This window comes from Scophthalmus maximus, chromosome 7 (genome assembly GCF_022379125.1).
Source record: "Scophthalmus maximus strain ysfricsl-2021 chromosome 7, ASM2237912v1, whole genome shotgun sequence".
NCBI lineage: Eukaryota > Metazoa > Chordata > Actinopteri > Pleuronectiformes > Scophthalmidae > Scophthalmus > Scophthalmus maximus.
In genome coordinates, this window is record NC_061521.1 from 25,597,146 (window position 1) to 25,624,061 (window position 26,916).

General features: G+C 44.1%; 1 protein-coding gene across 4 annotated transcripts; it reads right to left on the reverse strand.

Moving 5' to 3' along the window:
- Positions 1-497: 497 nt before the first annotated feature.
- Positions 498-26,063, reverse strand: ckap5 (cytoskeleton associated protein 5). 4 transcript variants are annotated; one of them, XM_035643302.2, is made up of 42 exons: positions 25,911-26,063; positions 21,562-21,658; positions 20,743-20,936; positions 19,894-20,100; positions 19,070-19,475; positions 18,656-18,769; positions 18,453-18,557; positions 17,779-17,868; positions 17,381-17,545; positions 16,533-16,661; positions 16,264-16,425; positions 16,058-16,159; positions 15,580-15,690; positions 15,312-15,404; positions 15,042-15,227; positions 14,807-14,901; positions 14,049-14,232; positions 13,814-13,962; positions 13,017-13,191; positions 12,808-12,921; positions 12,579-12,707; positions 12,288-12,482; positions 12,075-12,201; positions 11,844-11,947; positions 11,406-11,510; positions 10,081-10,203; positions 9,363-9,512; positions 9,072-9,275; positions 8,857-8,992; positions 7,932-8,125; positions 7,668-7,840; positions 4,191-4,379; positions 3,984-4,104; positions 2,976-3,155; positions 2,700-2,887; positions 2,536-2,611; positions 2,243-2,431; positions 1,914-2,051; positions 1,748-1,831; positions 1,496-1,655; positions 1,296-1,417; positions 498-848 (listed from the first exon to the last, which is right to left on the reverse strand). In XM_035643302.2, the coding sequence occupies exons 2-42, from the start codon at positions 21,616-21,618 to the stop codon at positions 576-578; spliced, it is 6,198 nt and encodes a 2,065-aa protein (XP_035499195.2). In that variant the 5' UTR covers positions 21,619-21,658; positions 25,911-26,063; the 3' UTR covers positions 498-575. The 4 variants fall into 4 exon arrangements, with proteins under 4 accessions (XP_035499195.2, XP_035499198.2, XP_035499197.2 ...); XM_035643305.2 differs by lacking the exon at positions 25,911-26,063 and adding an exon at positions 24,907-25,045; XM_035643304.2 differs by lacking the exon at positions 25,911-26,063 and adding an exon at positions 24,862-24,880.
- Between the last annotated feature and the right edge of the window lie 853 nt (positions 26,064-26,916).

A 26,916-nucleotide genomic window follows, 5' to 3' on the forward strand; every position in this document is an offset into this window, starting at 1 on the left:
GAGCTTAAGTTTCACCATGTCGCTGTCGTGACGCAGCGGAAAGTGTCCATGGGATAGAAGAGGGAGGGGCTTAAAAAACTGAATTATGACTTGATGATAAATAAAACAACTTCTAATTTGAATATTATAGAAGCTTAAACAGCGTGCGTGCGTGTGTGTGTGTGTGTGTGTGTGTGTGTGTGTGTGTGTGTGTGTGTGTGTGTGTGTGTGTGTGTGTGTGTGTGTGTGTGTGTGTGTGTGTGTGTGTGTGTGTGTGTGTGTGTGTGTGTGTGTGTGTGTGTGTGTGTGTGTGTGATTGTGTGTTTGTGTAGGCTGTAAATCCCAGTCACTATCTGAATGTCAGCGTCAGATGAGGGTGCATTTGATTTCTAATAACATACAGGCACAGTGGGTGGAGTCAGGTTCAAATTCAGGGGCGTGTGTGAGTTGTTGCTTCATCTCCAAGTGCTTTTCTTTTTTTTCCATCTTCCAGAAGAAGAACATGAACACAGACGGAGTTAAAATGGAGGATGATGTCGTGTGTTTATCTACCGGCTCAACTCCACAGTCGTTTACAGATGAGATGCGGCGGCGCCTCACTGCCGGTTGCTCTTGATCCGCTCCAGACGCTTCTTGAGGTCGTCCAGGTTGGCGGCGGGTGATGCGGAGCGCGTGTGGCCGTGCGTGGGCGAGTGGGAGTGTGCGTTGTTGTGCTCCTGCTGGTACATCTCTCTGGACTCTTTGAGCTGCGACAGTTTGCTGTGCAACATGTCGGTGGACGACGCCACCGGCGGCTTGGACGACAGCAGGGATGAGATGGCCGGTCGCTGCTGCTGCTGCGGATCGTCCTCGCCGCCGCCGCCGCCCAGCTGCAGGTGGAGAGAGGACAAGGGGGAGGAGTTACAAGCTTCTGTTGCGTACGTACAGGAGATTACAGCTATAGCCCGACAGATATATCGGCCGATATTATCGGACATCCGTATCTGCGCTTATGTTTAATGATACAAAATCTGTTATTGTACAGAATAAACAAAGCAGAAAAAAATTTACTTCATGTTTACATTTTACATAAAATATAATTTATGAAAACGTAAATGAAAAAGGTACTAAAATTGTGTTCTAAGTTTTTTAAAAAGAATATTTTGTTTATCAAATTTTGTTAAATGGTACATTTTTCTCTGCTCCGGTCCTGCAACACTCTGGCGCCACCATGTGTTACCAACACATTGCACCACAAGTCGCCCCGTTTACAGGAGGTGTGTGTGTGTGTGTGTGTGTGTGTGTGTGTGCGTGCGTGCGCGTGTGTGAGAACTGACCCTGGAGGTGTTTTCCAGTCCTTGTCTCTGTCTGAGGATCTTCAGTCTCTCGTAGTAAACAGCAGGTTTCAGCTCCTCGTTGTTGCTGCTCAGACTTGAGTCCACACTGTGCTGAGGGATCACTGCGGACACACAAACACTGTTTCACTACACACTCCCCACTTCCTGCTCGTGGCGGCAGTGGCGGCGGCCTGTCGTACCTGTCGAGGTCTGGATGCGAGCCTTGCCCTCCCTCTCGGACTCGATCATGCGGAGGCCTCGCTCCACGTAGCTCTGGAAGAACTGCGACGTGTATTTGAGGAACGGCTCCAGATCCGCGTCAGAGTACTTCTGCTTGAACTCGTACAACTCCGTCAAACCCTGCGAAGAAGAAGAAGGTCGACACGTCACCGTTGTTTTCCTGCCTCTTTGTTTTAATAAACCTTTTATTGTGTGTGTGATGTTGAACCGACCTCCTTGGTGTTCTCCTTGGAGCCGATCTTCTTGAAGATTTCAGACAGAATGTCGCTGACCTTCGCCTTCGACATCCGATCCTCCTGAGAAACAAAGACAACAGAATTATGGATTTGCTTGAATTCTAAAGTTAAATTCCTTGTGTTTGCGTTCGGCATCGCTCACCGTGTACAGTCCCGTCTTCTCGGTGCCTCGGTCGCTCTTCAGCCCCGACAGGTTTCCAGAGTGTTTCACCACTCGCCTCAGATGAGCCTCCAACTCGGACTCGTTACGATTTTCTATCATGGAGAGGTGGTCGAGGATCTGCTCGAGAAAACGTGAGTAAAATGAAAAGATCAACAACCAACAAATAAATGAACTGAACCAGGAACTAAACCACTGGATCAAAGGATTTAAACAACTGCTGGTCAGAAAATTTCTGTCATTCTGTGTTTTTAATTTTGATAAAAACCGTGGCGTTGTTAACGGCGAGGCCGTCACATGGCGAGCGCTACCTTGGGGCCGGTGAGCTTGCAGAGCGTGTGCAGCAGAGTCTTGAGCGTCCTGTGTGGGACGTCGCTCTTCAGCTGCTTCAGCTTCTCTTTGGGGAAAACCTTCATGAAGTTGTGGACGTCGAGCAGGATGCGGTCCAGGTTGATGGTGTCGATGGTCTCCGGGAGGAAGCGGATCATCCTCCACAGACACTGAACACACACACACACACACACACACACAGAGAGGAGAGAGAGTCAGTCTGGAAGCGTATATGAGCCGCCGGAATGATCCAGTGCGCGTGGATCCATCTTACCTTCATGACGAGCTCGGAGAACGTGGGCGGACCAGCCGTCGTCACCAGACTGTCCTGGAGCAACACCAGCAGAGCGCTGCGGAGAAGGCAGGAGGGGGAGGAGTCAACTAGAGGTCTGAGATTAGATTTAATCTGAGCTCCTCGTTCGTTTCCTTCACACTGACCTGATCATGTTGGTCTGGTCCGACTTCTCCAGCACTCGGATCACCAGCAGGTTGACAGAGCGGATGAGCTGCTGTCCGTCCTCAATGTCCTCCACGCGGCTGTCCAGCATCAGCGTGATCACGCCGTGCATCAGGTCCTTCAGGACGCCCATGGACGCCTCTCTGGCAAGCGACTCCATCGAGAACAACTGACGGGACGGGGGACAAGAGGTCGTTAGCGTTTCTCCTCGGTTAAGCGACGTGTCACGTGATCGAGAGCGTCAGGCGGCAACTCACCGACAACATGTTCCCGATGATGCAGCTGTACAGTTTGATGATGTCCTTCTTGTCCAGCCGGTCGTCGGCCATGTGCGTGCTGTAGATGAGCCGCAGCTGCATGAAGGTGGCGATGAGGAACTGGTCGATGTGTCCCGACATCACCTCGGCTTTGTCCTCCTGTCGCAGAACCTCGTCAATCTGTAGGAGCGGAAATCGTAAGGATAGCCCGTAATCCGTGATACATTCTAAAAAATAACAGTGTTCACTTCCAGCTGAGTTAGTGACAAGCTGCTTAACATTTATATTATATGGACTGTAATGTTACAAAATGAACATCATGTATTGTAAAGACTTGAAGGTAGAGATTGAACCATGAACTCCTCAGGGAAAATGTTCTACTGACATTATAATTCAAGTGAGAAGTAGAGTCATGTTCTCATAGAGTCGCCCCCTGCTGGTCTGTATTTTCCAGACTCAGAGTCTAAGTCCATTTTAATAAATAGTCTATGGGTGAGGTCGAATTGTCAAATTTGCTCAGGAAGTTTCCTAAATCTTGAAGTGACGCGGACGTGTTTCCCGAGCACCATGATAAGAGCAGTTCCGATTCTCTAAATGTTTAGGAAAAGTGCTTCAATGCTTCCTTTCCTATGTCCTTTTGCGTAGGATACACTTCCCATGCAAAAGGAAAGGAGAAATAGTCCCACAATTCATCACAGCAGCTATATTTAACATGATGTGACACACACGAATGTAAACAATTCAATCTGAAGTAGAAGAAAAAGAACACAGTGGCAAAACACTGAAACTTGCTGATGGAGCCACTGAGGTTTTTGTAGTTCATCTTCAGAAACGTGTAGTTTCACCACGACAGACGCATCAACAACATCCGCCGTCGCATGATGACGTAGTAAAGTAGAAGTGGAGTCGGATTCTCTTTTCTTAAGTCCTATGAATCCTCCTTGACCTCATGGAATAGTAGAGAGGAAGGACAATTCGACCGCACCCCCAGGTGTGTGTGAGTGTTACCTGAGCCAGGGCCTGGATGCTGGTGTTGATGTCCCCACTGGCCACCTGAGAGATGACGTAGTTGATGGTGGAGGACGTGCTGTTGTGGAGGTCGTCGAAGTGCGGAGAGACAGAGTGCATCCTGTGAAAAGAAAAGAACAAGCAACGTTAACAACACACACAAATAGCCATTAATTTGTTAATATTAATAATTCCGTTTGCATTTACTTGGGCTCGGGGATCATGATGGGCTCCAGCAGCTCGTCCAGCTTGTGCTGCACGAGGTCGGGCATCTCGCACACTCGGCTCTGGTCCATCTCGATCATGTCCAGGTCCAACTGGAACTCCTTGGGGATGGACGGGTGGGACGACTCGCTGTGGTGGTGGTGCTGCTGCTGGCTGTTCTGACGGGCTTGGCTGGACGGGACGGGACAGGGTTTTCGTTTAGTACGGTGTGTTTATGGATCAGTGTCGTTCAGCTCCGGTCCTGAGCGACAAGAGCTAACAGTGCTCGTTTAGTTGGAGTATCTAAGTCAGTTGACGATCCTCAGACTAAAGTTATTGGTTTATGTTTTGTCTTTTAGTTTTCCTGACTCTGTAAAAAGCTGTGGGTAATTTTAAAGGCCTTTTATAGATCCAGGTTATGATTTGTGGCTTTAAAAACATCAATATCCAGATTAAGTAAGTTTGAAAAGACGTTGAAACAGTGAAACTTTAGATGAGAAGATTCGTTCAGAGGTTTACCCTCTACGACACCTCTGCTTTGCTTCCAATCAAGAGCTGTTACAGAGGAAAAAAAACTATCATCGTATTTAAGAGAGTGAACATTCTTTATCCAAAATAATCTCTTTTTCTAAATTTGAATCGGACTTTCAGGACTGGAGCTGATCAGCACTGATCCCAAACCAACATACTCAGAACAAATGTTCATAAACAACTGGAATAGAAAAGGAATCTTCCTTCAACACTTTTCTGCCTCATTAATGATGGAAAACATCGATGAATAATCAATTAGTCGTCACTTAAAATGATGCAGATTTTTAGCTTGCAGAAATAATAATTTGGTTTAATAAGTGTTCATCAACGCAACCTGAGTAAATCTGATATTTGTATTGATTTTTTAAAAAATCACTGTCGTTATTTAAACGCTGCTCAAACTAACCTCACAAAACTGAACATGTACTGAACATGTATTATCTATAGATAAGACGATTATAATAATAAGAAGAAATTAAACCAATACTTTCCTACAGATGCTTCGACCGAGTGAAAGCAGAACTGCCGCCTCGCAGTTGTATCCCTCCGCCGACCAACTCATATTTTATGTTGTGAAGACTTTATAGGAACATTCAACTCTGCTGATAATTATGACAACTTGTGGAGTTCATTTCACTTCAGTGTACAGTTACCACCTGACATTCAGAACTAATGTCGGGGTCAGACTACACGACATCAGCCCGACCCGGAAGACGTAGGACGTCAGTAACAATCAGTGGGCATCAGGCGCGACACTCGATAGTTTTATCATGTGCAGTGTCTCAACATGGACGACAAGAAAAGACTAGAGACCAACAGAAAGAGGAGCATATCTTATTCTTTAACCTGCCACAATGGAATATGTCACACCTGCGTGGAGGCAGCAGACGGTTAAGAGGTAGTGGGGCAACAAGTCATCCGTCGCGTCTCTCCCTAACTCTATAATCGTCTATAATCCGACACAGTGACCATCTCAACAGGAGAAACAGAATGAATCGTATTTAAAGTGACAGGAAAGTCCGGTGCTTCACCGACCACATGCCCGCGAGGAACGGGGCTTTAGAATCTTGTTCCCGAATATGCGAGGAGACGAAACTAAACTTCAGCGTCACACCAAACTTAATCCCGATGAACGATGGATGTTACATGTTGCATTCAGAGGAAGTTCTCACGATGACAAAGAAAAGAAAAAAGAAGAGGGAGGTAAAGGGGGAGGTAGAGGAGGAGGTACTCACATCCTATACGTGCGATACATTATTCTGCTCCCAAAGGAAGGCAGGCAGAGAGAGAGAGAGAGAGAGAGAGAGGAGATCACACCGGAAGATGAAGGGTTAAGAGACGACAGGCCACACACACACACACACACACACACACACACACACACACACACACACACACACACACACACACACACACACACACACACACACACACACACACACACACACACACACACACACACACACACACACACACACACACACACACACACACACACACACACACACAGAGAGAGAGAGAGAAACACACACACACAAGGTTGGTTTCACAAACAGAAGGTCGTGTTGTACGAGCCCAGTGTCTGTGAGAGACCGAACATGCAGTGACTCAGTAGAACAGGACGAGAAGAGAAGGACAGATCAGTCGTGAGCAGAAAAACAAACATTTGCATGAGTCAGTCCACAGAAAGTAGACGTCTGACAGATGTGACGGATTAAAGAGGAGGAGGAAGAGGAGGAGGACGAGGAGGGACGGGGAACATGCTAATGAAAAACAATAATACGATGGAGACAGTTCACGTCCCACGACAGAAACCTTGTGCTTTGAACTGGAGTTTTCTGATTTCTAAAAGTGTTCTTATCCGCCAACAGGTCAGGATGTAACTGAGCAGCAAACGTCACAGTTAAAGCCCAGAAACACACAAAATCTTCATTTGCAACTGAAAACTCAGCAAACTGAGGCAGCGTGATCGCAAAGAGATTTGTTTTCACTTTGACAAAATCTTTTTGCACGTTGGGCTGATTCTGGAAACTCTATGAAGTTTTTTTCCGTTAGTCTGGAAATCGCGCCGTCTGATTGGGCTGCCAGTCACTTTTTCGGGAGATAAATGAAACTTGGAACAAATCAATTCAATTCAATCAAAACGTGTTTTTGGGGAAAGTGACGGCTCCTGTCATCGGAGAAGGTCTTAGGTGATTTTTTTTTTTTTATTCTATTTTTTATAAATTGATCCAGTTTTCTCTCCATCTAAAGTTTCTATCAAATTAATAAAAAGAAAATGTTTTAAATCCGCCAAAATAGCCTTTCATGGACACCTTTTCAGCGTTTGTTTGCCGATATAAATTCTTTTTAAGAAAACATTTTTAACAGCTTAAACTGCTTTACACTGAAGGAAAAAAAATCTATAAAAGTTCTATATTTTTATTTGCATTTGTGATGTCTTTTTATTTTGTTATTATAATAAAATGTATGGTTGAACTGTGAAATATTGAGCCTCAATTACTTTTCCTTGTGCGGCATCTTAGGGATCTTTTCCAGTCTTCTTAATATAGATACGATAATATATCTGCATCAAAAAATTTGCCCAAAAAATCCATATCTGTCGGTCTCTAGTATCCATCTATCTCTCCATTACAACAAGATCTTTAACTCTAATATGATTTAAATGTCAGATTTTCATCTGCAGTCTCTGAACAGTTTGAAGTCATAACCACTGAATTAGTGTAAATATGTAAACAGAAATCTTATTTTTAGTTTGTATGCATGTTTTTGTACCATACACTAATAAAGGATGTCAATCAAGTTAGTATCATTCAATCAAGTTATTTGTTGTTTTGTTCCTCAATATTTTTATATTTTGTGTCGAGCAAATACTTTTCGTCTGCTTCTTGTTTTTAATTCATTCTAACATTATTATCACGAGTACGTGACGCGTCAGACGCGACCTACTTGAGCTTGTTGGGGTCTTCCTGCGCCGGCTTCCGGAGGAAAGTGCCGTTGGGGTTGGGAGGATGTTCCCTCTGCGGCCGCTCCGTCGCGCTCGGCTTGGAGGGAGCTGCGGCCGTCTTCTTGGCCGATCGCTTGATTCTCTCCTCCAGCATGCTCATGTCCTTCTCCGACAACTGGCAAAAGGAAGGGGCAAAAGAATCATTAAGACAAAAATGTACAGAGTTGTGTTTAATTACGGTGTGTTGTGTGTTTAATTCATCTTACATTTCCTATTAGTTTGTACACTTGGTCGCCGCAGGCATTGTAGACGGCCACCACCGTGTTAAGGGCGGCGTTGCGGACGGACGTGTCTCGGTCGCCGATGTGAATGGCGATCTCCTTCAGAGACTTGGCCGGAGTCGGCTGGCAGACGTTCATCCCGTAGCCCTCGATCAAACAGCCCAGCTCCTCCAGACACTCTGAGGAGGACGGGGAGGAAAACAACAGGCACGAGTGAAGATGACTTCTCTTCTTCTTCGTCAAAGAGATGATTCAGACAGAAGTGCCACTTGAGCAACTTACCTCGGACGTGCAAAACGATTTTCAAAGTTATCGGATCCTTGTACCGCTCATACTACACGACTCATCTGCGAGTACTTTTTGTCACGAAAACACACGAGAAGTGACACTGGAAAATACACGACTAGAGCTGCAACAGTTAATCGATTAGTAATCAACTACTAAATTAACGCAATCAACTATTTTGATAATCAATTAATCAGTTCAAGTATTTTTTTGGGGGGGGAAGTCTAAATTTTCTGATTTCAGCTTCTTCAATGTGAATATTTTCTAGTTTCTTTGCTCCTCTGTGACAGTGAACTGAATATCTTTGGTGTGTGAACAAAACAAAACATCTTGATGAGGTTTTGAGAAAAACGATCAACATTTTTCGCCATTTTCAGACATTTTATTGACCAAACATCTAATCGATTAATCGAGAAAAGCATCATTAGTTGCAGCCCTAATATTTAGCCTGCTAGATCGCTCACTTTGATCACGTCGTTGTTAGTTCACACATAGCGATCGAGTCCCGATTGGCGAGCCCTGATTATCCTCCAATATTTCGAGAGCTCCAGAAAAGCTTCAGAAAATCAGGCTTAAAATTGTCTGGCGTGTACTCGGCATTAGCTCGTTATCTGCGGAGACGTACCGGCTCTCTGCTTGGAGTTCTTGGACTTGGTTCCCTCCATGAGGAACGGGAAGACCTTGGACGCTGGATGGACTTTACACAGCATGGTCAGGATGGCCCGCACGTCTTTGCGAACCACATCCTTCGACTCACCGACCTGAAGAGAAGAAACTTAGCAAAAAACAAAAACCTTTCTCGGTGACTCGTTCAATGAATCCCTTTTCCTGTGCGTTCACCTTGAGTATGAGGTAGGGGACGAAGGAGTTGGCCTCGTACTCCGTCAGGTGGTAGTTCTCCCTGTTCAACATGGTGAACAGCAGCTTCAGATATTCCAGCACCTTCATCAGGACGGTGGTGTTGGTGTCGAAGAACCGCAGCGTGAACCACTTCAGGATCAGGTCCAGGCAGCTGATGGTGGCGTCGCTCTCGCTCTCCAACCGCTGTCACACACACACACACAAAACAAAACTTTATTAGCTATTCTCCTGAAACATGACTGCCCCCGAGGACGTGAGACCGAGCGTTACCTCGATCATGACTCCGATGGCCTTGACGTGTCTCTGGAAGTCAAAGTGGAAGAGCTCGTCCTGCAGCCACTTGGCGAAGCAGGTCGACATCTGAGTCTTCAGCTGCTCCAAGTACTCGTCTCTGGGAGTCATGAAGTTCCACTTCAAGATCTACAGTTGGAAAAGAGACAAGTAAAACATCACTAGGAGTCGACCGACTACCGTTTAATCTTTCTCTCCTTCATGTTCCTGGAGACACATTCATCAAAATATTTAATCACGTTCGTAGGTCCTCGACAATATACATGCAGAGTTTGAAGTGGATCAGAAGGTTGTTGAGAAAAAACACAGGACAGAAAGAAAAGGGAAGGAAGAAAAGAGGGAGGACATACGGAAAGAAAGACGAACAAACAGAATGAGGGACACACGGACAGACAGAAGGAAGGATGGATGGACAGACGGAATATTGAAAGACAGAAGGACAGACTGTCCTTTCTTTTCTTTCAGACAGAAAGAAAGGGTAGGCGGAAGAAAGATAGACAGATGAAAGAAAGAGAAGGGCAGACTGAAAGAAGGGGAAGGAAGAAGAAAAGATGAAAAGAAGGAAAGAAAAAGGGGGAGGCAGAAAGAAAGAAGAACAGAAGAAAAAAGAAATAAAGGAGGAAGGGTAGGCAGAAAGAAGGACCAGGCTTCCTCCATGTATCCGTCATTGTGTTGGTGATGTGTCACAGTTCAATACCTTCAGCTGCTTCTCCTCTTTGATCCTCTGTTCCTTGGCGTTGGGGATGAGGACGAAGATCGGCCCAGTCTTGTCTTCCTCGTCCTTAGCCCCTTTGGCCGGAGGCTTCTTACCGGCGGCGCCCTGAGACGGGAGGCAGAGTGACACCAGTATGAGGGGAGTGACGAGCGAAAACACTGACGTGTGTTTGTGTGTGTCGGTGGCAGAGTAGAAACAGGAGACAGAGCTGTGTTGTGCTGAAAAGGCCTCAGTTTGGGTTAACACACAGAACAGGGTCGTGATATTAATCAGAGACAAGAAACACACACACTCATTCGTGAGGTGGAGAGATCGGAGACACCGGAGTGACACGTGACCCCTCACTGTTTCAGTAATCATGCACATACTGAACTATTTGAATCCATCTGTTACAACACCACGATGTGTTTTCAGTATTAGTGATTGGAGACACACAGGATTAGGGCTGAGGACCAGGCTCAAGGCAGAGAGACGTCGTGTCGTAGTGTCCGGCGTCCACGGAGAACCTCCGCCTACGTCTGCTGCACATGTCGGGCTACATCCAAACTAATACGCTTTTAAAGAGAAAGACAAAATCTCCGTCCACACAAGCGTTTATCCAAAAATTGTTTACCCCCAAAAGAGCGCCCTGCCCACCACAGCTGCTAATGCTAATGCTAACTGTCCGCTGACACACCTGCTGTCCTCCCATGGTGCTAACTGCTAATGCTAACTGTCTGCTGACACACCTGCTGTCCTCTAGTGGATGCTAATTGCTAACTGTCTGCTGACACACCTGCTGTCCTCCTATGATGCTAACTGCTAACGCTAACAGTCTGCTGACACACCTGTCATCCTCTCATGATTCGCTGCCTCTGCTGCTCTGGAAGTTTCCGGTTTCTTTGCCTCACATTTGCATGTTCGACAGCGATTGGTTTTCTGTATTTGTGATGAACCAAATCTAGCTTGAACAGGATTCGTTTGAATTTCAAATTGCAGAGAATGGAAACAGGAGAGGAAGGTGAAAACACAGAATACAAGTCGCTGTCGTCGATGTCCGACATGTTAGAGGACAGAAATGGAAGAAAAACACTCAACACAAGTAGAGGGACTTTAAATGCAACCCCAGAGTTTTCAAAACTAAAAAATTGGGGTGAGCAGTTTACAAACTTCTCCATTTCAGGAGTAGTGTGGACGGCAAGGTGTAGCCGTCGTGATGAGACAAAAGAAACGTGGCAGTGTGGATGTAGCCCCCCCGAGTAGCAGCAATTGTGTGACGACACTCTAGACACGAGTTTCGTCACGCGGGACGCCGGTCACACATCTACCTGTTGGCTGCCAGCAGCAGCAGCCTTCCCTTTGCCGGGCGGCTTTTTACTATTACTGTCCTTGTCCTTGGAGGGAGGGGCGGGTTCCTCCGGAGAGGAGGGAGGCTGGGTGAATGAAAAGAACCACATGGGTGTTTATACTTCACTGACACGAAAACGACCAATGACGTGCACAGACACACACACAAAAAAAAAAAACTGACGACCATCGAAGTACAAACGTTGACACCTGGAATATTTACACAGGTACAGATCTTCATTTTGTGTCTTAAAATTGAATACCACTCAATGAGCGAGGTCAGACTGAGAAGCCAAATTCCTTCTTTTTTCTGTTTCCAGTCTCACGATTTCAAAGGTTCATTATAGAGCACGAAGACTTTTCCGTCCCTGTGAGAACCAGAAACTTTTAAAACAAGGAGCCGACTCGAACAGACGTACCTTCTTAGCAGCTGCTCCTCCTCCTCCTCCTCCTCCTCCTCGCACCTTCTTCGCTTCAGGTTTACTGTCGACCGAGTCCTCGCTCGCCGGCTGAGACCTGGAGGCTGCGGAGGAAAAACACACGGGTCAAATTATATCAGATGTGTGAATAGAACATTTATCGACTTGTTACTGGACATTTGACACCGGACACTTTTAGCATTTACACACTTTTAGACTGTTCACACGAACCTGAAGGGGCCCTGCTAGTCTCCGCGGAGCCTTTCCCGCCTCCGGCCTTGGCAGGAGCGGCGGGTTTGGCGGGCATCACCGCTCTGGCCTTCTCCAACATGGCCAACACCTGATCCTTGGAGGCCGGCTGGAGGACAAAGACATGCTATGACTCACTGCACACGGGTGTCAGACTGTAAGAAATGTGTTATTGAAAAATAGTCAGTTCAGTACTTTGAGTTTCCCCGCAGCCTTGGACATTTTTTCAAAACCCAGGTGCATCATGAAGGTGGGTAGGGCGTCCTGGGCCTTCTTCCTCACGTCCCCGTTGCGGTCCTCCAGGCAGGCGTATAGCGGGGGGACGCACAGCATCAGATCCACGGGCACCGTCCTCAGGGTGGGCAGCTTCTCTGCCAACCAGCTCAGCACCTGGTGGGATGAGGGCAGGTCCATGATTTAGAGTTTTCACGAGAATACAGCATTCTCCTCCCCGAAACAAGACAGAAAAAACTAAAGTGTGTGTACCTCCTGTCGCAGGAAGGGATTCTCTTTCTTCAGCTCCTCTGACAGGTCTTCTCCTTCCAGCCAGTCCTTCATCCCAGTCTGCTCCACCCACGCCTGCACAGTGGTCAGGGCAGCCATCCTCAGATTAGGCTGAAGAGGAGGAAAAAGGGAGGCATGGTTTATGTTTATTGTAATGGGAAAAAATTGACTCAGGAAGACAGGAGAGTGTGGACGTGTGTGTGTCCAGTACCTTGATGTCTCCCATCACAGTGATCACAGGGATCCCCAGAGATTTGACGTGGTGCTTCAGTCCAGGTCCCATGGCGATAGCCAGCTGCTGCAGGATGGTCAGCGTCTGCTGGACCTGGAGACATGAACATGTCTCATTTGAACTTTTCACACTTTTGATATCCTTGATAAATGACCCTGAAATTCTGAGGACCTGATCCTCCGACTGACCAGCATCTTGTTTGAGTCGCCCAGTCGACCCTTCAGGCTCAGGCTCAGGTCCCCAATGTTGGACGTGATGAATTTGGCCTCGGAGATGACGGCTGCCACCTCGTCCAGACCCTCCTTCCTGATCTTCCAGTTCTTATCGTCGATCTTAGACACCAGGTCGCACGTGATCTTCTCACTTTAGAGTGACAAGAGGGAAGAGTGTGTTAATTATGGACACTTATTAATGCTAGAAGATACATGCTAGAAGATACACCTCTTGCCATTATCACTCAATTTTAATGTACAGATTTTATTCCGAGGATTTAAGGATTAAAAGTACTTAAGTACTAAAATGTCTGGGAATCAGATTAAAACAATATTCACATTTATCAATTATTATTGCAGCCCGACCAATGTGGTATTTTGGAGATATATCGATAGTTGGGAATAAAACATTTAATTCACCCATATATTGGACAGTATTTATATTAAATAATAATAAAAATATTTCGTTATCAAAAATCATTTTTTTTATTGAGTGGAGTCAATATGCGCATAGCAAGAATATAAATATCAGAATTAATAGAGTCTACAATGTTGACATATAGATAGTTGGTAAATATACAAAACTAATATAGAAACCATTCAAATTTTACGATTTGTGGAATAAAAATACCATAACATAAGAGATCATAATATTTTCACATTGTCTGTGAAAGACTCATGCTGGTCGATTTCTAATTGTAAACATACATTTTTTATCATATTAAAATTCATAACTACGTGAGATTTGTTCTGTATTTGTGTCTGTTCGTCACCTGATGTCAGTTCTGGGCAGCAGGTCCATGATGTCATGTCCTGCTCCTCCTCCTCCGTCTTCATCCTGCTCCTCGCCTTCATCACCATCCTCGTCTGCCCCCGCCTTCCTGGTGAATCTGACTGGAGCTGGGGGAGACTGGCCCTTCATCTTTCGAGGCGAGAAGACCAGACATTAATATATTTATTCTCTCTGACGTGTCCTTGGTTCTTGTATTCTCCCGATGTGTCCGTTACCTTTTCGATCTCTGCGTCGATCTGTGCGAGGAGCGCCGGCTTCTCGTCTTCGAAGAAAATGCGCAACGGCGCTCCCATGTAGAGGTGCATGACGCCCAGCAGGGCGATGGCCGCCGTCCGGATCGCCGGGTTGGTCGCTCCCAGAGCGGTCTTCACGTTGTTGATGAAACCCTTCACGTTGATTCTTGAGAGAGAGAGAAGAGGTCATAGGTCAACAGAGGATTTAAAAAGGGGCTCCAACGTCTTGAGTCTTTTTGAGCCACAAAACTTTTAATCTTATAGATTCTTCAAAATGCAAAAAACACACTTAATGGTGTGGAAGAAAGAGAAAATGAGGTGAAGAGGACTTTTAACGCAACTTCATTTACGGCACATATTAAAAAATCCTTAAATAAAACAATTTCATAATGAACTAATAAAAACATAATAAGTGGTTCATTCACACTGGTTAGATCCACTATAATTATGCTAACACTGCTCTAGTTTTGCACTAGAGAGAGAGAGAGAAGAAGGAAGTAGGAGAAGAAAGGAGGAGCTGAAGGAGAAGAATGAAACAAGGAGAAGGAGAAGAATGGAAAGGAGGAGGAGAACAAAGAAGGAGGAGAAGAAGGACAAAGAAAAGAAAGACGAGAAGGAGGAGAAGGAAAACGAGAAGGAGAAGAAAGAGACATGGAGGAGAACAAAGAAGGAGGAGGTGAAGGAGGAGAAGGAAAAGAGAGAGAAGAAGAAGAAGAGTTAAAGTAAGGACAGGACATTACCCAGCAAAGCCAAACTCCTTCATGGCGTTCGCCAGCCAATTGAGAGACTCCGCCTGGTTCTTCGGGTTCTTCTGTGCAAAAACCATCGAGACGACCTGACGAATAAAACACACCGTGTAAATAAAGCATAATGAAATCTCTGGTGTAGGATCTTTGTCAGGGATAAAAAAAAAAATCATTTTCAACTAACTATGTAGTCAAAAAAGAGAAAAAAAAAGAGAAACTGGTAAAGAACCTGCTCTGCGGTCCACGGCAGCGAGCAGGCCTCTCCGATCGCAGTCAGTCCCTCTTTGGCATTTCCTCCGCACTTGACGTCTCCGACTTTGTCCACCAAACCGTCCAGGACCACGGAGGCCGACGTCTTGGAGAACTGCCCCCGCTGAGCTATGAGAGTCACGACGCGCAGCTTCATCTGCATCACCTGCACAGGGCGACATCGACATCAGAGGGGGGAACACATCTCCATATGGATCCCTTATCGATCGGTCGATGTTAGTTCAGTTACCTGAAAGTTTGTCTCCTTCCAGCCCGGTTTCTTGGCCAACATCCGGACTAGGGCCTGACACGGCATCTCCACTTTGTCCATGGTCTCGACCGCCTGGAGAAAAGACAGGAAGCTACAGCTTAATGTTCCTGCACATCGTTATTCAACAACAAAGAAAAGTATCAAATCCTGATATTTGAGAAGATTTGAATAAAATATTTAATTATCAAAATAATTTCCGACTAATTATCCGTCAAAGCGACGACTGGATCGATTGGTTTGTATTTACCCTCTGGAACTCCTCCATACTCGCCAGCCTCTCCTTCCAGTTGGAGGAGTCCAGCTGCTGCAGACAGGAAGCAGGAAGGACTCTGGATGCCAGTTCCTCACTCGCCTCGGGCTGATCAAAAAAAAAAAAAAACACAGGAAGATTTATTGGTTAATATACATGATGACAAGAACTGTCCTGGAAAACTTTTCTTGATTTTCAAGGGGAAAAAATCAATTACAAAAGTACAATTTATAAATATTTATATAACACTGAACCTTTTTTTTTTATATATAACATAAGTATAACAATATAACTTTGAATAAATAAATTAGAATAAAATAAAATACTTTTATTTGCCTAACAGGAGTGAGAGTACGTGACTGACAGCCAGTAAAGAAATGATGAGTATTTAATGTTTCATGTTGAGGAGATAAACCCCCTTTAAAGGGATGTGATCCGTATTCTCTTCGGAATGATATTTGGTTTTGTGACTCACCGACAGTTCAGTCTCTATCACTTCTTTGTTGTCGGACGTCTTCTTGGCTTTTCCACCACCTGCAGCGGCTGCTTTGCCTTTCTTAGGTGGACCTGAAGACGCCTGCAAGAAAATTAAGATAAAAAAAAATAGAGGGACATAAAACACTGGCCACAAAAATGGGGAACAACCAGGTGATCATTTATTCTCAATAAGTTTGAGTGTACCTTGCTGGAAGCAGCAGCTTGGCTCTTCTTGGGCGGGCCGGAGGATTTGGGCGGAGCTTCAGCAGGAGCAGGAGCTTTAGCAGCAGGCTTCTTGTCCCCGGCTCCACCTCCTGAACCTTTCTTCCCCCCGGGGAGTTCCACTTTATCAGCCGACTCCTTTATCTGTTCAGGCGAAAGAAACAAATAAGGAGAGGGCTCAGCAGATAAAGATGATGATAATGAAGATAAGGGTTTTGCCTCTTCCTTCGTGCTGCAGCTGATCTGTTTACCTTGTCCAGTTTGAGTTTGTCCAAGTCGGCCAGGAACGGGTTCACGGCTTTCTCCCCCACCACTTTCATGGCCGTGCCCAACGCCTCAAAAGCGGCGTCACGCACCTCGGGAGCAGAGTCGTTCACTTGCTGACATGGTTGAAGAAGAGGAGAAAAAAAAGCACATGTTGTGATTAAATAGTGTAGTTAAAGTCCCCACCACTCGAAAAGTGTTTTTCTTCCGTTTCTGTCCTCTAACATGTCTGACATTGACTATAGCAACTTGTATCTGGTGTTTTAATATTCCTCTCCTGGAGGAGGAGATTTCTGTGTAACTCCTCTGCAATTCGATATTCAAACGAATCCTAATCAAGCAACATTTGGTGCGTCACAAATACAGAAAATCAATCGCTGTTGAATATGCAAATGTGAGGCAATGAAACCGGAAACTTCCAGTGCAGCAGAGGCAGCGAATGAAGGCGTCCTGCGAAGGACGGCAGGTGTGTCAGCAGACAGTTAGCATTAGCATTAGCAGATGGCATCCACGAGAGGACGGCAGGTGTCTCTTGTTGCGCACAAATGTTCTACCGGTCGACCCAGTGCCAGCAGCTGTGGTGGGCGGGGCCTGTGTTATTTGCATATCATGAATGTTCACAGTCTCAGAATTCCTCAATGAGGGAGAGAGAGTGGATGGTTTCGGACACATTTCAGAGGTAAACTAAAATATTTGCCATAGCAGATTATTTTTACATGTTGAGTGGAGGGGGTCTTTAAAGCACCTGAAATCAGTCTGATATTGAGACTATGAAAGAGAGGAAACAACAGATGTATTCCTCGTCGTGCACAGTGCATCTCCACTCTGTTTGTACCTTGAGGAGAGCAGCGCAGAACGGCTTGAGGATGCTCTTGGGCAGCGTGGCCTGAGTGCAGTGTCTGAAGGAGCGGGCCAGGAACAGAGAGGCCTGCTGCTTAATGGACGGGTTCTTGTTGTCCATCACAGAGAGGACGTCCTCCGAGAGGTTCTGGAGAGTGGTCTGGAGGGGGAACAAAACAAGATCCATTACATATGACATAATATAAACTACAGAGGGCGTCTTGTGAAAGGTATTAGTCTGGTCTGGAGAGTCAGTAGAGTGCTCTATAAATAACAGCAGTCAAACTCAAGTTAGGAATCAGTACTTGAGTGTTTGCAGTATAGATGAACTGAAATGAAAACTGTTTGTCAAAACCAAAAAAAAATTTCACATTCGATTTGGACTGTACTCACCGTGAGGAAGATGGCGTCGATGGCCTCCTGCAGGGCCTGGACGACCTGAGGCTTCTTCTCCTTGAACTTCTCCAGAATAGTTGGAGCTACCTAAAGACACAAACAAACAAAACCCACAATTCAGCATAATCAATGATCATTCAACCGTAGTTTTGTGTGAGTGACAGCTGACGATGACTGCTCATCTTCTAATGGCTAAAACATCTGTAATCTCACATTAATACAAGTCGTAAAAAAACATGGATCACGTGACCAGTTGTATCTCAGTTGGTAACTAACTAAAGTGATGGAAAAAAAAATGTTTTGTAATTCTTAAATTCGCAACTGGTGCTTCTGCTGTGAATGTGGGTTCAAGTTCAAAAATCAATATCTATTTTTTATTTTTTTTTCCCAATCATAAACACTTTTTTTGATTTTGACACGAAGAAAAAAAACTAGTCCTGTGATTTTTATTGGTCTTTCAAATCTCAGGAAAAAGAAAAAAATTATAAACAAAAAAATTGTTTATAACATGCATCCTCAAAATGCTTTGCTTCTGAAGAAATTATTAAAACGATATGACATACACCCAATAATCCAGTGATATTTTTTTTTAAAAACCTCCCTTTTGTGGGAAATTTTCAAAAATAAATATAAATAATGGCAATGATATGAAGAGATTCCTTTTAACTTACTTGTCCTGCATATGTTCCAAACTTCTTCCGGAGGCCGGAGGCGAGCGCAGCCAGACACTTGGCAGCCAACGCCACCAACATCACGTTGGCGTCTTTTCCCACAACCTGGAACATGAAAACCAGAACGTGTCGTCACCATATTCCACTTCAGACAATCTCGCTGGGGCAAACTTTAATCATAGAAGTTAGGATTCCGTCTTTACCTTCTTCAGCGCTCGGACGAGGTCTCCGTAGTCTCCGTTCTCTAGTTTGGGATTCTTGGTCAGAGTCTCGATGGCCTCCAGAGCTTCCTTCCTTTCCTGCCACTTTTTAGCTTCCTGCAAAATAACAAGTTCACATTTTTAGGGTTTTGTTAAAAAACACACACACACACACACACACACACACACACACACACACACACACACACACACACACACACACACACACACACACACACACACACACACACACACACACACACACACACACACACACACACACACACACACACACACACACACACACACACACACACACACACACACACAAACACAAACACAAACACACAAACACACAAACACACACACAAACACACAAACACACCCCGGCCGTTTGCGTCGTCAAGACAAACGTACTATTTTGTCGTAGAAGTCTTTGGGCATCTTGGCCAGAATCTCCACGGCTTCCAGCAGCTCGTACGGATCCACCGCCGCCACCGTTTCTGCCTCGTCATCTCCGTCGGACTCTCCTCCTCCCTGTGCGCTCTGCTGCTGGAATTTGGCCTTCAGGTCCTGCTGCGAGCGCAGGAACCGGCTCTGCTTGGGGGCAGACGAGGGCAGCTTCACCCACTCCTCCTCCAGCTCCTTCAGCTGCACAGAGTTGATGTTCTGCAGTGGCGGTCTCAGCGCGTCTCTGATCCACCTGTAGATCTCCACGGCCAGCTGCTTGGCCTCGTCTCTCACCGCCTTCTCTCGGGACTCAAACTGTTTGGGCAGAGCCTTCACCACCGGCTTCAGCGTCACGATCTTAGAGCCAAACTCACTGTGGGAAGACGAGGACAGAGCAAAGGGCTGTTAGTGTCACTGTCATGATGGGACAGAAGACTGAAGTGCCGGGAGGGTCAAATGGTCATTGTCTGTACTCAAACTATCAGTTAAAGATAGTGTATAATATTTAGAAGAAGTTATTCACAGAAATTGAACATATTGCCCATTCTATGTGCTTGTATATGTATAATCAACTGTGAATGAGTTAAATATAGTTCCATGAGGTGGACCCGACCTCCGTGTGAGTCTCCGAGTTTCTACGTCGTGTTGAATATGGTTGTTGAACTAAACGGTCCAGAATACGTTGCGTTCACGTTGAATTTTCAATTTTCACTTTTTGGTAATAAAAATATACTGCGTGTTTCTATATTTTCCGCTTGTCACACCAACGGTTTCTCTGCGAGCTCACTGACCTGAGGGCCTTCCTGAGCGCCTCGAGGCAGGCCACCACGATCTTGGGGTTCTTGTTGTCCAGCCCCTTCAGCAGCTCGTCCTGAACCACCTCGGCCTTCTCGATCTCCATGTACATCAGGCAGATCTCCGTGCCGAGCTCCTTCGCCCGGGCCTTGGGCTGGTTGAACACTTTGGTCACCACTCCCGACACCACCTCACCCGCCGTCCTGGGGGCAAATAGAGTAGAAAAACACAAACGACAAAGATCTATCAGGATGCACCGGGAAATCTCACGGAATCATAGACAAAGATACTTTATCTGAAAAAAATCGACCGCAATTAGCGGAGTAGCAGCAGAGAGAAAGATCAGATTAAATGGTTTGAAAGGAACAAATTTTATTTTAAATCGGTTTATGCTTCATGTCACAATTAAAACTAAAGCTCGACCGATATGGAGTTTTGGAGGCCGATGCCGATATCGACATTAGGGAGATAAGATTTCCGATACATCGGCAAATTCAAATCCGTCAATGATTCCTAAGAAATTAAATTAAGGGCTTGATATTTTAGTTAAACCACAAACTTTATCATAAATAACTATAAATAAAAAGAAAACACAAATACAACCAAATATAAAGAACTTAATTTTAAGTAAATAAACTTTTTTTTCTGCATTGTTTACTCTGTACAATAAAAGATTTCAAATCGGTAAACATAAGCGCTGATACCGATATGTTCGTTCATATGGGCCGATAATAATATCAAAGTTATTTCAAACCAGGACAGTTTTGGTTCTTCATCCACTGACTCCGGTCTTTTCAACAACAGATACATCAGGAGAAATCATTCTCGTTTCGACCGTCACTCACTTTCCAGCGACATGGGCGTTCCCGACAAAGGACAGCGCTGCCTCCAGGCCTTTGAGCTGAGCGATGGCGTTCGAGTCGGTGACAAACTTCTTGATCAGTCCGAGGTACTTCCCCCACTCGGGACTCTTCTCGTCTTCTATCCTCTGGAACAGCTTCACGGCCTCCTCGTATCCGTTCAGACGAGCTTTCCACAACTGAGTGGGGAGGAAGGGGAGTACAGAGTTAAATAAACATCAACTGGAATTTGTCTATAAGCCATTCTATGATGATGGGTTGGGTCAAAAGAGTTTTATCTGGGTTCATGAGGAGAAGAGAGAAGAACTGTTTCTGTTGAGCAGTAATAGTTTCGACCAAACAACAGGTTTACTGGTGTTAACTTAAATTTTCCTACTGTCAACAAGAAAAACAAGAATCCGTCTCGTCTTCATTTTTAAAAACTGCTGAGTAATTTCCATAAACAGCTGGTGACTGTAGTTTTTAGCAAACGTACGTCAAACAGAAATAAAATGTTGCTTTGTAGTAGAATATTTCAGCAGCATTGGATTAATACAAACTTTTCCTGCTTATTTATTTGTTATCATGGGCATGATCTCACTAGAATAGTGGATACTGGATAAAAAATAGGAACACTTCGAACACAATTATTTTCATTATCAATTAATCTGCCGATCATTTTTTCAATTTCCTGAAATGAAGTGTTGGAACAATTCCCATAATGAACCAATTGTTTGAAAGTCTTGTTGGAGAAATATGGAACAAGCAGTCTCCTGATGTTATTCGACTTGATGGAAATCTGAGGAAAGTTAGTGAGTCCGTCACCTTGTGTTCACATTTCTGGTCGATGGGAAGCTTTATCCACTCGCTTTCGTCCCCCATGTTGGCCACTGGAGGGGTGGGCTTCCCCAAAGGTCTTCAACTAGAAAAACAGCAATAACAAAAAAAACTGCTTTTTAAAATTTGAAACGACAAGCTAAAAACAAAATAATACATACAGGGCTGTCGCTCAATACATTTCAGTTCTGACTGAAGTGCGCGGGTGTGTGTGTGTGTGTGTGTGTGTGTGTGTGTGGGGCACAGTCACAATATGTAAAACTGTCTGAACACCATCACAAAATTTGTTTTTTAGGCAACTCATAATCATATTGTACGGCTGCGGCTGCCACTTTGCAGTTTGACTGAAGTTGTTAAATGAAAAAAATACTTTTCATGCAAATAACAATCACACCCAGCCGAGTCAAATATGCATTAAAATGCATTTACTAAAGTTCTATATACACTTTGTCCAATCACTCGCACAGACGGCAGCAAGCTCAGGTGCAGCTCAAGGTGCTTGGGCCCAACTGTCAGGAGCCATCTGAGGTTCAGTCAGCGTCCTGCCCAAGGACACATCAACACGTGGACAGGGGGAAGTGGGGATCAAACTACCAACCCTGTGACGAGTGGACGACCCGCTCCTCCTTGCTGAACAACACCAGACATGTCAGATAACTTGATATGTTATACATCAGCCTTTATCTGTATCAGTCTGCTTCTAGTTTCTACAGTTCACTTAAAAGGAAATTTCATAACGCGTTATCCCCTAAAGCTTTGACTAGAGATAGCTCAGCCTATCAGTAAAAAAGTCAGAATTAGAATCAGTCTCAGGACACTGACAGTCTCTTCAAAACAATTATCTATGTCACCATGTTCCACCTAAGACAAATCTCTCCAATATTCAGCTTCATTATCAGTTTTCAGCAACAAAAGGCTCTAAATTCTTGTGAAGCCATTTGGTCAGGCGCAGTATTTGTCAGTCACTTACTTCCACTTGGCAGCATTAGCATGTGATCGTCTTAATGCACATTCAGGGAGCGGCTACACAGGGTTCAGATTTCCTATTGATCCGGCCCGGTCTCGTAAACAGGCCGAAAAACATTGTCGTCTTGGAGACGATATTACTCATAATAATCAAATGCAAAACCTTGAGAAATTTAACCATTCAGATTTGTTTATGAGCATGTGTGTCACAATCCTGTACTTTACAGCACCTGACACTTCCCGTATCGGACGTCTGGAGGGAGAGAGGTCAACAAACTCTGTTGAAAGAAAAATTGCTAACTGCAATGTGACCCTGTTGCTATAAAAGACACAGAGAACACGACTTGAAAGGCTTCCAAGAATCCTCATCACTGGAAGAATCTGCCTGCACCACCACAAAATTATGAAGAAATATGACAACATCAAAACTTGGCACCATGGCTCAAATAAACTTAATGAAGTTCCGATGAAAACAAATGGCAGAAGGACCTCGTGTCTAGAGCTGCAACAGTTAATCATTTACTAAATGAATCGCCAACTATTTATACAATCTATTAAATTGGTTCAAGTAGTTTCTATGGGGGAAAAAGGTGAAAAATTCTCTGATTTCAGCTTCCTAAATGTGAATGTGTTCTGCTTTCTTTGCGCCTCTGTGACAGTAAACTGAATGTCTTTGGTGTGTGGACAAAACAAAAAATCATCTTGGGGTTTGAGAATCAGGATCTTCAATTTTCACCAATTAATGACATTTTATGAACCAAACAACTAATCCATGAATCGAGAAAATAATTAACAGATTAATCGATTATGAAAACAGTTTGTTGCAGCCCCTAGCAGGAACTCAATCCAACTTCCCAAAACTCCCAAAATACAATATTCTGACAGTATATCGGTTGGCCGATATGAGACGTTCAGATATATCAGCGCTTGTGTTTTTACCAATATGAAATCTAAAAATTTTACAAAACAATGCAGATTATTTATACTTATGCATGATCACGCCAAGTCATTAAGGTTCGATAACAACATCTTAGGATCTTATATATACACTTATACTCCCTAATATCGATAAATTAATATCGGTCAGGCTCTAATATTTTTGACGTTATACCTGGCTGATTGTCATTGAGTACATACAATATAAAGGAGGGTGACAAAATCAATAAAAAACAACTAAATAGTAAGTAGTACTAGTAGTAGAGCTGCAACTAACGACTATTTTCATAATCGATTAATCTGTCAATTAATTTCTTGATTAATAAATTAGTTGTTTGGTTCATAAAATGGTGAAAAATGTCGATCGTGTTTCTCCAAAAACCTCAAGATGTTTTGTTTTGTTCACACACCAAATATATTCAGTTCACTGTCACAGAGGAGCAAAGACCCCCGAACATATTCACGTTTAAGAAGCTGAAATCAGAGAATTATGACTTTTTTATCATAAAAACTACTTGAACTGATTAATCGATGATCAAAATAGTTGGCAATTAATTTAGTAATCGATTAAATGTTGCAGCTCTATTTAGTAGTTGTTCATCACAGATAATCGTCACATCAAGAGACAGATTTATCAATACATGCAGCTGTAAAATGTAAATCCATCAATCCAGCTGCAACCTCACTGTATCCCGTGACAGGCGCGAGCACGTGCGTGTGCACGAGGGAGCAGACACCCTCAACTATTGTGTCTGAAAAATGTCATATGCATTTATGGATAAAGAAAAAAAACACAAGAAACATGAAATATGAATGAACCCCTCTGAACAGCTGGAGTCCAGACGTCCAATCAGAGATGGACTGCGCCCTCAGACAACACTCAGTCGTTAGCAACCGTTAGCAGAGCGATGTCATCATCACATACAGCCGCCAAATGTCACGTTGTCAATAATAATAATAATAATATCAGTATTAATATTCCCAGTCTGCTCACATTGGGAGTGGCCATCAGCATCGTTAGCTAGCTCGTTGCTAGTCGGTTTAGCGCCATTAACTAGCTAACTTAGCAACAACACACTGACAGTTGCTACGTGCACGTTTCACCCCCGCGCGCACGCGCGCGCATTGTGAGTTAACGTCAAATAGGTGCGACAGACAAACAAACAAACCAACGTCGAGCTTGTTGGCATGAAGTGGTATGAACGTAATAGATCCTAAAAGACGACACCTGTGTTGTATTGTTAGCGGTTGGTAGCAGCCGTTAGCTTTGAGAGCTAGCATGAGCTAATCTTCCATCCGCGCCAACGCAGCCCAGGCCCTAAGCACGCACTTTCACAACGACATCCACCTAGCAGGTTTAGCTTTGAGTCAAAGACGAGTTCTAACCTTCAAACAATAAAGAATAAAAATAACTCCACGTCGCCACGATACCTGCTTGCCGTGTCTGGTGGGAGACAATACGCCGCTGGCTGTGCCCGGTTTGACGATGGGAGCGAGAATGGGATCTGGATCTGTGTGGTGGGTTGAAGCCCAGCAGCAGATCTTTATACAAAAGTTACCCGATGACACCGTAGAAAACAAAACAACAACTTCCGTTTAAGAAAATAAAAGCCTTGACAGCGACGACCTTTTGTCCTCAATCCAAATAAGGTAAGAGAAAAAACTAGCATATAGTCTGTACTTATAAATATCATCAGTATGTTAATATTGCGGGAATACAAATTTATGTATTTGTTTATCCTAACTTTGCAACAAAGGGCAGTAGTTTGCGCTCTTATTTTCCTATTTCCGGTTCTATCGTTGCTGCCTTTCTCCAGCTTGCTTGCAGGGTTTTTTCAAATGCCTCCAAGGGCGGAGAGACAGGGGAAGGGCGGAAACCTGGATTCATCGATCTGTGGGTTTAATCCGCTTGTTAATTACATCCCCTCCGCATGAAGAATCGAACACACCCTCGGGAAACACCAGCAGGATGCGCGATTATCGTCGGATAGTTTTTTTTTTTAATCATTTTACTCATCTCAGCGGTGCAATTGGCTTCCTTATTTGTCGCTAGACAAAGCCCACCGATTGGCTGCATTTGAACTACGGGCCCCGCCCTCCATGACACGATATTCCTCTGCCGATTGGACTGTCACGCGGAATCGCTGATCCTTGGGAGAGATTTGATTGGCTGCTCTGAAATTCTCAATGAAAATCTTTTCCCGAATTGGTGCATTTCATTTGTTCCCTTAACACACGTTGCCTGATTGGTCTGGCTGCAAATGTATTAACCCAATCAAATTTAATATATTTACATAATAATTCTGATGAAATGCATTTGTAAATATGTCGATAAATAATGTATATTTAAGGTTTTTTGTGATAAAATGTTTATCATTTTGTTTTTATATTTAAACATGAACAACATGACACAGGTCATAAGAGGACATACATACCCCTGCTGCCCTTGCTCCGGATGAAATGAATTCATGGTAACAATCCATCTTGTGGCTTCGATCCAGGCTCAAAACTCTTTATATATTAGTATTTCATGAAACGTCGATGGAGTTGGGTGAAGTTGAAAAACTGACTTCCGTAGCCATTCTAAAAGTGGGCGGGGTCACTGTTTGGGCTCAATACCTGCTGCTCTTTATCGTTTGTGACGTTACTCCTATAAACTCTTTTGTCCCAGGCAGGATCCTGTAGAATGATGCCGCTGGTTAAACCAGTGATCTTACTGGTCAGTAGTTGGGCCGGTGACTGGCTTTGATTTGCGGTTATAGTGGTACAGGCCTCTGCCTGACCAATCATGAGTCAGTCTCAGCCGTCAATCACTTGAATCCATTTTTATAACAAAATAACTAATTGAAGCAAAATTTTGTAAAACATTTTACATTTGAACATTCATCACTGTGATAACATACTAAAATGATAGAAACCTCTTTAGAAAAAAAATTATTTGATGTGTACTTTTTATTTTGGCCCTTCAACTAACATGGATATAATGAGCTATATTCAGCCAGCCAGCCTCTAGGGCGTGGGGGCGTGTTTTGACTTCACTATTAGGGGATGTAGGATAAGAACAAGATTTTTATTATTTATTTTTTTTAAGTACAAAATTCATGTACAAACAATTAAGGCAAATTTTTTCAATCATACCAAACGAGATCCACGTTGATACGTATATAACAAACAAAAAAAACCAAAGGAACAAACAAAAAATAAAACAAGAACATAAAAGATTAAATGTGAGAGTTTTATTCCGTTAAAGTAAATAAGTCAAGTAAGGCAGAAAGGATAGACATCAATTAAAATACTTCTATAGCCTTGGGTAGGAGGATATGAACCAGATGAGCAGGTAGCTCAGAAGTGACTATTAGTTCAGGAGTCATGGGTGACAAATAAATCTATTAGAATGCAGCGTCTTTTATTCGTACATCAAACTGTGTTGTCCTGCACATT